Source organism: Acartia tonsa, chromosome 5 (assembly GCF_053477335.1).
Source record: "Acartia tonsa isolate MP-2025a chromosome 5, ASM5347733v1, whole genome shotgun sequence".
NCBI classification, from domain to species: Eukaryota; Metazoa; Arthropoda; class Copepoda; order Calanoida; family Acartiidae; genus Acartia; species Acartia tonsa.
The window spans coordinates 21827142-21839467 of record NC_137264.1 but is presented as its reverse complement, the minus strand read 5'-3'; the positions used below and the strand labels follow the sequence as shown (position 1 = coordinate 21839467).

Below are 12326 nucleotides of genomic sequence, written 5' to 3'. Positions count from 1 at the left end.
TTCTTTCTTAAAAAATCAGGAAAAATGAATATTAACAACCAACAAGCAAAGAAAATAATATCTGGGGGAAAGATGTTGTTATTACTACCAAAACAAACTGTTCAAACAGGGACGCCAAAGCTTTTCATTTTGAGGGGATAAATTGAGAGGTTTCTAAGGTTTGAGGGAGGGGGGGGGGGTAATAAAATGTATTTTTTTTAATTTTGAGGGGGAGGACACACCCCTTTACCCTCAAGCCTTGGACGTCAAAAAAGCAAACATCACGAAAAATTTTTCAGTTGTTGGTTACAGCTGTTACTAACTGAATACAATTTAGTGTGCATGTACTGTACAAACTAAGTGGAAAATATATTTTCACAGTCTTAACCACAATACGATATTAGTTGGCAGAAAAAAGAAGTCTACATGAAAAATGAGAAAGAAATGATTGCAAGAAAAATAAATTATTCAAATCAATATTCCTTTTTTTACAGGATTATAAATTATGATTCTACCTTGTCTTAATGTCTCAACATAGAGCGTTTTTATTAGCTTCTGTGGATTTTCTAAAGTTGCAATATTTGATCGATGTAGAAGATCTGTCTGTGTGTCATTACTTTCAGTTAATACTTTGGCCAGGTTATAATACACTTTTCCATTTGTTGGACAAACCTAGGATACAAAATAAAGGAATGAAAAAAGGTCATTTAAAAAAAATACATATACCAACATATTTGTTTTCATCCAAAGGGGTAGTTACACGAAGTGCATTTAAAAATGAATTTAGTTAACTGTATATTTTTTTTCCTCAATTGTTTTACATCTATATGACATACCTATAATATGTGAAAGAATTTAAATTTTTTCTACAGGGTAGTTCTTAAAAAATCAAGACTTGAAAATCCTATTTTTTGGATATATGCAACTTATATGGCTGTACTATTTTTACAAAAACAGCATAAAGACTATTTAATATTTTGGTGCTGCCTAATTGATTGCTATTCATTGTAATACAAAATTAATTATGTTGGATGGTTTTCTTGTAACTTGTGCTTGCAATCAAACTTTTAAATGCACTTCATGCAACTATCCCTTTATCATTTCATCACATGAAATTTTATGAAGAGAAATTTTAAAACAACTGCTTCTTGTACAAAAAACTCTTATCTGGAATTTTAAAAAGTTGCTTAAATGGTATACCTTTAAACCAGAGAGGTACAACTTGAAATCACTCTAAAATAAAGAAATAGTTAACTAAAATAATAAAGAAACAAGGTTGACAAAATCCATAAATAGCGAAGCACTAAAATTTCATGGAAGGACAAACAGACACAAGAATTATAGAGAAGATGTTCAGTTAATAATGTAACTATTATTGGTAATCATGAAACCTTTCTGAAATATTAATAAAAAAAATATTTTAAATGTCGTTTATGCATGACTGACAGACGGTCGAACAAAGTAAATTATAGAATATCATGGAGTGAGTAATCGCATTTTTTTCAACACTTTGTTTAAGTCTAAAATACACTTAATTTACTTGAATATTTATTTTTTTTAAAGTATCTCAATATTCCTGCCACTCAGCACTTCTTTGTAATGTTCTTGCAGTTAACATCAAGATAACCCAAACATGCAGAAATTTCATCAAATATTTCTATTGAAAAATTTATACTCAATCCTTGTATCAAAGTAACACGATGTCTATATGTTTATCCGTCTTTAGGTATTGAAGGATCTCGCAAACCGCTGGAACTTATGTTTTTTAATTACAGTGGAGCTTTTCATATATTCTTGAAAAGTTTATAAATATTTTAGAGAAATTTCCCATGGAACCCCACACAAAATTTTTTTACGTTTTCTTTTTAAAGCAAAAATGCAATGAAAGTGTCGATCCCCTTCGCCTCACCCCCCTCCACTCTCTAAGGTACCTCTAGAGGCCTCATTCTACTCCCCACCTAGTGTTGTAAGCAAATGTTTTGTGTACAATTGTAGTCCAATAATCTCATAGTCATGTGGTCTAGTTGTTTTTAAAATTGATCTTTTTCCAAACTTAAGTTTTGATGAAAACTTAATGCTAACAAACCCAAATTTACTAAACAAAACTTTTAAAATTACCTAATACGTTAATCTAATAAATAAATGAATATGATTTTTTTCCTGGTAAGTAGTTGAACACTTTGACAATAGCCTAAAACAAATAATTTTTTTAAAGCAAAAATTAAAATACAGATGTCTTACCTATTCTTTATAGTTTAAAAAAATAAGTTCACCTTGAAAATCCTAAGTGATAGAGGATACTGTAACCACAAACACTAAAATAAACATTCAATTCCAAACTTATAACAATTTATATATAAAATTTTTATTAAGTAAAGCTGAAATAAAACTAAGAAAATTTTCTTTTTATAGGTATAAATTTTTTCTTCAATTTTCATTACATAGAGTCTTAAATGTGTCTTTATTTAGGTTGAAGTAAAATACTTTCAAGAAATTTATTGAACAGAATGGTGCAAGGAGCCAAAAAAATTTTTTATGTGTGGGGGGGGGGGGATATTTCTCTGAATTCCTTGGAACGCTTATGCCTCTATCCCTAAAACCGACATTCTTGGCATAAAATTAATGTTGAAAAAGTTGAATATTTTAATTACATTAACCCCTGGGCATTTTCTACCCTTGAAATGATTTATCCCATCAAACATTTATTCTTTCCTGTTATTGTTTCAAAAAACTTCTTTATTTTTGCTTTATCATGATGATTGAATGTTTGAAAGTATTCCTAAGATAAAGATTCCTCTCAGCTAGAACAAAACCAACGTCAACAAGAATGTTGAGACACAGAAGAAAAGGGATAATTGTGAAGCATAATCCTAGGTACTCAGGTAAGCTTTTTGAGCTTCTAACGACCAAACCTAGAAAAAAAACTTAGGGAAATCAACTTCAAGAAAGAATGTGTCACTTTTTGAAACTTTACCTAAAATACAAAAAAACTTTGTAAAAAGAAAAAAATTTTCGCATCGTAATTAAAGAGGTTAAAATGGTGCCTCCTAATGCTATGTCAGGGGCGCGAAATTAATATTAGAGTTGGAGGAATTTTTTGGCCCAAAACCGGCGCAACTCGTTACCATTCACAGTTAGGACTTCCAGACAAAAGAAATACTATTCTGAACTAACCTATGGTCATTACAATAAATGTAATTACAGCCAGAATTCTTATATCTCCAGAAGTAACCACGGGGACACAGCCCATGGACCAATCAAAACACAGCCAAACAGGTAGAATTAATATGAAGGAATTCAAGCTCGCCAAGTAGATGGAAGTTAGTATTCTTGTTATTCCTGTATTTTAATTATATTGGTTATATATTAGGATATCTACACAATACATTTTCTCTTTTAAATACATTCTAACTAAGACTATCATTTAGAGTAAAAGAAAGGCAAAATAAGGGGTTGGTAAGAGAAGTTTTTTTTTATAGGCCATTGATATCTTTATTGAAGTATGACAGCATTGACATATAGCCCAAGGCCCTCTAAGGACCAATACAAAATGAATTCAAAAAAAAATTATGATAAAAGTTTAATTCTCAACAACATTTATATATACCTATACAAAATAATTTTTAAATTTTGGAAATTGCCAAACCAATATTTTCCTGAAGAGAAAATAAGAGGATTGTCTTCTTTTCTAAATTCTGGAGTTTCAAAATTGTTTAAGCTTAATCTAAAATAATCACATATCCAGTGCAGTATGGCTTCGAAACCTATTTATATCCGCTGAATTAGAACCAGTTTTCAGTCTTATTGAAAAAGCATGTACATCATCGTATTACAAACAATTTTCCACGAGTATTAAAATAAAACTCATAAAATTAATAATTTTTTGAGCCCGGACCTTCGGCCCCTAGGATCTAACAAAACTGGTTTTAATCTTAAAATTTTCGGAAAGCCGTCTATAATAATATGCGCTTAAAACTATTATTTTCATTTAATATCATTGATTAATATTTTTTGGTAGGAAAAAACTAGTAAAATATGTGGGTAGGATAAAAAATGAATAAAATAAAAATGCAGCCGGGGAAAAAATGAATATTGTGAAGAATATTCACCCCTGGTCTTTATTTATTTTTTACCTGATATATGACAGAATAGTAACACTACTGATTATGAATGCTACAAACATTAAACTTGAACATTTTCTCAAATCCATTGATGGTAGTTTGATGGCTAATAATAGAGGAAGTACTAATATCCCTTGCTCCTAATTTGATTTTACATTGTCATACTGAAATCACCCAATAAGAATTGGAAAAAGGGAGTTTTTCTACATTTTTGTTGTGTCCGTCAGTAGGGAATAATATTGATAATAATTTAATTATTGAGTTCATACTTTGTATGAAGATTCTTGTATAAATAAGGTACAGCATTGAAAACATACTTAGCAACTCCAGAGACATTATCAGAAGGTGGGTTAGTCCATTAAAAACATTTTTACAACAAAGAATATCTTTCATTACGTCTCAAAGGGCTACTTCGTCCTTTTTAATAATACAGTTCTTTTTAACTATAAATCTTCAATGGTTTTTTTGTCAGAGTTGTTAATTTTTACTTTTTATGGCCGATTTGAGCAATATATAAAGAGTTTAAAATCTTCAAAGGGATGTAAGTATGATAAAATAATCAAAATTCCTTGCAAAGAAGCGAAGCTGAGGTAAGCATAAATACTACTGAATAAACAACAATCCTGTTTCTAACAATCAAAAAAATGTTTTACAAAGATTCAGGTTTGGATAGTGGAAATAAATGTGTCAAATTGTTCCTGAATGTGAATATGGATGTCTATTGCATTTTATTTACGTGAAACTATAAAAAATCATTAAAATGACACTTTTTGAGACAGGCGAAACACTTTATGAAAAACTATTAAAGTATGGTCAGTTGGGTATAAATTAGGATGGTCTTTTTACCTAATCATTTCTAAATAGTCAAACTTCACAAGAAATTGTAAAATACGATGATTTAAAATTTTATGTATGGATCTAATGCCCTTAAGTGCTACAAATATTTTAAGAGGGGGGGGGGGAGTTTTGACACATTTACGTAAACAGTGAGTATAGACTTTATCTTTGGACTGAGAGGATAGGTTATTTGGGATAAAATCATTATTATATGATAAATTTTCCCAAGTTTTAAGATTTTTTGGATAGGCCTCCAGGTTTAGGAGCTGCAGGCCTCCAAGTTCAGGAGCTGCACCCCTCCTGTTGCACTGTCCGGTAAAAATCAAAACCAAAAATTTGTTAAATTTTTTAAAAAGAGTTTAAAGACGTTTTAAATAACAAAATATGCTTATTTTTAAATGTTATTTACATATTTGAAGAAAAAAATATGCATATTTTGTTTAATAGGTTGACCTCTATCTCTTAATAAAAAAATTTATTTTTATTTTTACCGGTCCAGAGACCACCTGGAGGCCTGCAGTTTCTGAACCTGGAGGCCTATCCAAAAAATCTTAAAACTTGGGAAAGTTTATCATATAAGAATGATTTTATCTCTAATAACCTATCCTCTAAGTCAAAAGATAAAGACTATACTCACTGTTTACGTAAATGTGTCAAAACTTCCCCCCCTCTTAATTATGGCTGAATTTTCACTGATTTTTTATTGTATTTTTGTAAAAACATTTCCTTTCCTTGATTGATTTTTGTGGGTAAATAATATGGTTATTAACAGAAACAATGTGTATAACAAATCTGCTCTGCCTAAAAATGAAATACTTACATCAATATAATAAAGTCACCTATCTCAAACCCGTAAGAAAATGTGTTAGAGCAACAACAAGATATTTACTAATTGTGCAAAAACTACCAGCTGCTTTCCTAAAGACCTTAAGTGAAAACTAGAATTACGGTGCATTTTTCATTGGTTAGTTAAGCTACCTTCTAGAAAAACAGATAAAACTGACTAGGACCCATAAGAAGCTTCATTGTAAATGACAAAATCAGATATTTGATAAAGGCAGACTCACTTACACACACACACAAATCGACAGACATCCTACCTCTTTTTTTGTAAAAGGAAGAATTAGTTGTACCTACAATACTTAACACAGATTCAATGTGAACTGGATGAATGCTGAACATCAAACTCATGGAAAACGGTAACAACGAACAAATATGTTCTTCTTTGGTACTCTAATCATTGAAAAGCACAATTTTATCATGTTATATCATGCAGCTGGTATCTTTATATAAGAGTAGCAAGATGTCTTTCTGTATGTTCTGTGTACCGAAGGATCTTGCTAACCGCTAAACCTATATGGTTCTCCTTTACATTGTAGCTTCTCTTTGGTCCTGGAAGGTTTATAACTATTTTGGGGGAGGGTGCGATCGCCCTCCCTTGAGAAATCGCCCCTAGAAAAAAATTGCCCTCCAAACTTTACTTTTTCTTTTAAACTTAAATAGAAATAGAAAGTCGACTCCCCTCCAACTCAAGTACAGGGCTCTAGAAGAGTAGACGCTAGTAAAAATAAACTGAAATTTTGTGAAATAACAGAGAATCTTTTACACAACTTAATTAACCGTCTGTCTGTCTGTTATGCTTATGGATAAGCATCTAATCTTTATTTAGCATTTTTCTTCCTTTTGCTGTGTATTTTTTATATGTAAGAACTTAGTCACTTATAAATGCTGTCATCCTTTAATAACATAATTGTAGCTGTTTACATAAAATGTGATTTCCTGAGTATTTACTAGCAGGATCTTCAATAGATAATACAATAGAATTGTATTTACAGTGTTGATAAGCAGATTTGTCAATTTCATAATAGATGCAACTCTGTCAAAAACATTTTATTGGCAATTTCATAAAGAATTCATAAGTTATTTTTAAGATTACTTTGGGAAAATTAAAATGCTAATACAAGGGACGATAGAAATTTACAATAATAATAAATTCGGTTACAGTCCCATTCGTGACATTGTCTCTTAAGGAGTGTTCGTTGTATTTTCACAGTAGCTTTTCTCCTATTTATAGCCCCTGCGGCGGGTGGCTCTAAACCTGCGGGACAATCACCTAAATTTACTGCTAAAAGCTACTGTGAAAATACGACGAACACTCCTTAGGAGATAATGTCACGAATGGGACTGTGACAGAATTTATTATTGTAAATTTCTATCGCCCCTGGTAATAGCAATTTAATTTTCTCGTAATCTTAAAAATAACTTATGAATACCTAATTTAAAGCATTTACCTAAATTTTCTATTTTCGTACAATCTAATAGTGCCATTCCTGCATTCAAAAACTAATGCATTGCTTTCATAAAAGGTTTTTTTTCCCATAAAGTTGTATGTTAACGTTTGGTCAAATGCGCTTATTAAGTCAAACTGTGACCAAATGTAAATTTATGAAATGGCCATAATTAAGAACAGCTTGACTTAATTAGCGCATTTAACTAAACAGTAACTTTATAGAAAATGTGCAAAAAATGACCCCCTTTGTTATTATTTCAATTATAGGTTTCATACAAGTTTTGATTTTTAATAAAAGTGCCTTGATAATTTTTCATCCTTTACTGGTTGATCAATTAAATTGTCTTCTTCACATTTCCTAAGGAATAAAATAACATTGTTAGCAGTGACGCTACTTAATGTATATTCTAGAAGCTCTGTCAATAGCATCTAAAGGCTTTGCATTCGAAAGAGTTGAATTAATGCAGAAAAGAAGACATAAAATTATCCAAAGAGTTACATTAAAAATAAAATAGCCTAAAATCTTAACCTATGTACTCTTGTATTTTTTAGTTCAAATACTTCAATAATACCTAGCCTTTTTATACATTTATTTTCTTTCCTCAATCAATCTTTTCTCTACTAGTACTCCTCCAATTGTGTTCATTTTTTATATCTATAATACAAAGTTCAACAACAACAAAGTCCACACCTCCCACCTCCACATTGCCGAATCCTTCACCAGCCAATTCACCTCTGTCTCCCGTCATACTTCCAACCCTTTCTCCAGAAAAATTATCCGTAAAATCCGCCGCCGTAACCACCTTAACAGAAACTTCCAACCTTTTACCCCTGCCCTTGTCCTTGAAGCAATTAAAAATTCCTCCAATTCCTCTGCACTTGGCCCCGACAACCTTAACATCCTTCACCTTAAACACCTTGGTCCAAATGGCATTTCCTACCTCACTAAACTTTTCAACCTCTCCATCTCCGCTGCCAACATCCCTGCCATTTGGAAACTATCCAAAATCATTGCCCTCCTCAAACCTGGTAAACCCCCTGACCTTTCCACCTCCTACCGCCCAATCTCCCTCCTCTGTCCTGCAGCAAAAGTCCTCGAACGCCTACTCCTTCCCTACCTTAAACAATCCCTCTCCACCCACCCCTCACAACACGGCTTTAAACCCCTCCACTCCACCACCTCCTCCCTCCTCAACCTTTCCACCACCATTGCCAATGGCTTCAACCAAAACCTCCCTCCCAGCCGCACAACTGTTGCCTCCATCGACCTTTCCAAAGCATTTGACTGCATTCCCATCCACCTCCTTCTCCAAAAAATCTCCTCCTCCAACGTTCATCCCAACATCATTAGATGGCTGTCCTGCTACTTGCGTGGCAGGATGGCTTTCTGTTCCTATCAAAACACCAATGCCTCTCCTAAAATTGTCCACACTGGTGTCCCCCAAGGCTCTGTTATCTCCCCTGTCCTCTTCAACTTCTACATAGCAGACGCCCCCCACATTCCCCCTGCCCACACCTCCTCCTATGCCGACGAACTTAACTCCTTCCACTCCTCCCCTAACATCCCCCAGTCAGTTGAATCCATCAACTCCCACCTCTCCTCAATCGCTGACTGGGCCTCCACCAACGGCCTCTCCATAGCCCCCAACAAATCCACTGTCACCCTCTTCACTTCTGACCGCAAGCACCAATCCAACCTCCATCCTCAAGTCCAAATCAACGGCTCCACCCTCCCCCTTGAGAAAACCCCTAAAATCCTTGGAGTTACCTTTGACACCTTTTTCAATTTCAGTCGCCATGTCTCCACCATTTCCTCAAAAATTTCCTCCCACCTTAGAATCCTCAAATGTCTGGCTGGCACCAAATGGGGCCACCAGAAGGAGACTCTCCTCACCACCTACAACACCCTCCTCCGCCCCATCACCACCTATGCCTGTCCCGTTTGGTTCCCTAACACCTCCAAAAACAACATTGACAAACTCCAAGTCCTCCAAAATCAAGCCCTCCGCATCTGTACTGGTTCCACTAAAAAATCTCCCATCAGCCACCTCCACCAAGAAACCAAAATCCTACCAGTACGGAACCACCTTTCCCTTCTTTGTTCCCAATACCTGGCCTCCTCCCTCCGCCCCTCCCACCCATCCTTCCACAACGTCACAACCCCCCCTGGCCCTAGATCCAAAAAATCCACACTTCAATCCATGTTCCTTCCTACTCTCCAACCTTTTCTTTCCCCCGACAACACCCTCCTTCCCACAAACTACAAATCCACAATCTCCAGACTCCACACCTCAGCTGTCACCCAAGCCATAAATTCTTACCCCCCTAATCCTGTCCTTAATCAAGCTCCTTCTGACATCAACCCCTCCGAAATCCAACTCCCCAGGCACTACAGAACCATCCTCTCCCAATTAAGATCCAACTATTGTCCTAAACTCCAAAGCTACCTCCATTCAATCAACGCTTCTCTCACCCCAACTGCCCATCCTGTCCTGCTAATCCTACCCCAGAAACAGTCCAACACCTCTTTTCATGCCCAAATAATCCTACAAATCTTACTCCTATGGACCTTTGGCAAAATCCCACCCATGTAGCTGCCTTCCTCTCCTCTCACCCAAGTTTCACCAGCCTTCCTCCCCTCCAACGCCCCCCTCCAGAGCCCCCACCATAAGCCCACGCCCCCCCCCCTTCATCCTACTGATGACAACCCGGACCGGAAACGGACTACGAGCAGCCAAAACAACAACAACAAAGTAGAACGATGTCTGTCTGTCCGTCTGTCTGTCTGTCCCTTAAGATCTCGGTAACCACTGAACCGATCGGATTCTACTCTTCAGGGTATATACCTATTGGTCCTGTGGTGGTTTTAAGCTATTTTCTTGGGGGATGGGACACCCCCAACCCCCCAAAAACAAAAAAATTCCCCCCCATTTTTTTTTTTTTTTTTTTTGCTTAAGATTTCCTTGGTCCTTTAACGAATTTCGCCTTCATTTTTTTTATCACCTCTAGGGGCAAAGCCCCTAGAGGCTAGGGGCGAAGCCGCTAGTAATATATATATAGTTTAAGTAGGAAAAAATGCTTACTTTAAATATTTAAGCTGGAGCCAAAAAGTTGCGCTAGTCAACGGTCTAAATGACTTGTGACTACTTTTAGATGATAGGCTCTTTCCCCAGAAATCCTAAATTATTTATTAGTTTAATAATTTAGTTCTAAAAAGAATTCAGAACTCAAATGTTAAAATTTTCATAACTTCAGATAAAGACATTTACTTCATGCGACAACTCTTGGTGAGGAAAAAGTCCATTATAAGCAGTAGCTTATAGTGCCCACTAAAAAGGACGTAATACAATACAAATGACCAATGATAGGCCAGTATCCAGTTTACAATTGGTCAATAACAACGTATACTGGCCTATCATTGGTAATTTGTATTGTATGACGTCATTTTTTATTAGGCACTATAAGCTGTTTCCCAGTAAGACTTAAACATTTATTTAAATTTTTTGTTTTAATGTAGAATTGGTGACTAAATGCCCTAATTTAATTAAGGCAAAGCATGACCAATAGACACAATTCAAGTATACACAATATAGAATCTTGCACATCATTTAACTTTCCTAACGACACTTGCAGAGAAGCTTTGCTCCAAATCTTTGTATTTACCTTTGATGTTAGATGTTGAAATGGAAAAGAACAGGAATGGAGAACCTTAACATATTTTACATTAAAAATAACATAGTTCTAAAAATACTTTCATATTATTTAAATTATTTATTTAGCTTTCCAATAAAAACTTCTACCTAATAACAGTTGATTAAATAGATTACGCTAACAAATATTTATAGCTTTAGTCTCCTTGCCTTTCAAATCATTTTAGTTACTATCTTTAATTTTTTAAATTGTAAACGTATCATGTCTCAGTTGCACTGCATAAGTCACACTTTCTTTAAATGTAATAAAAATGGAAAAAAAACTTGCATTAAAATAAATATCTAAATATACATTAAGTACTTTTGAAAGAGGGAAATGATATTTTTTCCATTTATTCATTTGTTTTTGTTATATCTTTTAATTCAATAGGTATAAATTCTATAAATCTAAGGACTTAAGACGATTATAGATGAAAACGCCGCATCCATAGTTTATTTTTTCATCTTCCAAAAATGGAAAATATTAGGATTGTTTTACTATTGATCATCTTTTAATCTTACTTTACGCCTAGTAATGTAGTCAGTCTTTTTTCCCCAGAAATTGTTATTGCGCAAGCTTAGGACAAAAATGTTATATGTCCTTGTATAATTTGAATCACTATCTGTGTTGTCTAACCCGAGACCAAGGTCGGGGGGGGGGGGGGGGGGGGGTGATTGGTTCGAATCTCGACCCAACACCGCGTCATAACCAAAGACGTTAAAAATGGTTCCTACTGCTGCTATGTCGGATGAGCGACACAAACATAGAGTAGAATAGAATGCCTTGGTCTAAAAATAGGCGCAACTCATTACCATTCAGTTAGGGCTTCTCAGACAAAGGTCGTGCAATCAAAGGGTTGGTTGTCTGTTACTTAACCTAATAAAACTTTAAAGTATCCCATCCATTTACAATTGGATTATCACTTTAAAATCGGCGGATAATCCCGCCCTTACGAGGTAAAGTAATCTGTATTTTCTAACCTTATTATTGCTGACGGCAGGTCTATCATCAAAAATAAAAGTGTCACTAAGTCCAGGAAGATATGGTAATATACTTGTTCCAATAAGAATAACTACTTGGTAGTTTATCCGCATTTTGATGATTTTTGTAGTTTTAAGGTTTAATTTGACATTCTCGTTTTCATTTCATAAGTTTGTTCTTCAATGGCCAGTTGGAGGTATTGCTAAATATCTTCAATTTTGCTTCATGTCACGCGTCTAGCATAGTTTTACAGGTGTAAGACAAACCCAACAATTGAAATACTATAGAAAATGTTTAGAGGTCTAAATGTTGATAATAACTGTTTAATATTCGAGAAAATAATTTTCTGTTAACAATTACAATTATGATTTTAGGTTTTTCCAACAGACTCTTTAAAATTTCAAATTATATATTTATTGGATTATATA

At 34.4% G+C, this 12326-nt stretch overlaps 2 protein-coding genes across 6 annotated transcripts in view; both read right to left on the bottom strand.

Annotated features, from left to right (window-relative positions):
- LOC145319022 (protein O-mannosyl-transferase Tmtc4-like) overlaps nt 1-3336 on the bottom strand; it is a 9055-nt gene extending 5719 nt beyond the window's left edge. For all 5 annotated transcript variants that reach the window (XR_013879655.1, XR_013879653.1, XR_013879654.1 and 2 more), the window contains exons 1-7: nt 3154-3336; nt 2763-2891; nt 2253-2298; nt 2142-2170; nt 1558-1638; nt 1180-1214; nt 495-651 (exon numbers count right to left, since the gene is read on the bottom strand). Coding sequence is in view for 1 of the 5 variants with exons in the window: in XM_080160838.1 (XP_080016964.1) it covers nt 495-651; nt 1180-1214; nt 1558-1638; nt 2142-2170; nt 2253-2298; nt 2763-2891; nt 3154-3229 (553 nt within the window). In the remaining 4 variants the exon portion in view is untranslated. The remainder of the gene's footprint in view (nt 1-494; nt 652-1179; nt 1215-1557; nt 1639-2141; nt 2171-2252; nt 2299-2762; nt 2892-3153) is intronic.
- Nucleotides 3237-12288, bottom strand: LOC145320056 (protein O-mannosyl-transferase F38B6.6-like). The gene is made up of 11 exons (XM_080162495.1): nt 11898-12288; nt 10891-10935; nt 10311-10405; nt 7529-7585; nt 6719-6813; nt 6071-6172; nt 5671-5738; nt 4671-4731; nt 4113-4242; nt 3626-3703; nt 3237-3318 (listed from the first exon to the last, which is right to left on the bottom strand). The coding sequence occupies exons 1-11, from the start codon at nt 12009-12011 to the stop codon at nt 3237-3239; spliced, it is 927 nt and encodes a 308-aa protein (XP_080018621.1). The 5' UTR covers nt 12012-12288.
- Nucleotides 12289-12326: the final 38 nt, after the last annotated feature.

Coding starts and splice junctions, on each gene's coding strand:
- LOC145320056 (XM_080162495.1), bottom strand. CDS start 12,011: ATGCGGATAAACTACCAAGTAGTTATTCTTATTGGAACAAGTATATTA. Junction 10,406..10,890: donor TTCAACATCTAACATCAAAG/GTAAATACAAAG, acceptor TAAATAATTTAG/GATTTCTGGGGAAAGAGCCT. Junction 4,243..4,670: donor CTCAGCTTCGCTTCTTTGCA/AGGAATTTTGAT, acceptor TAAAATCAAATT/AGGAGCAAGGGATATTAGTA.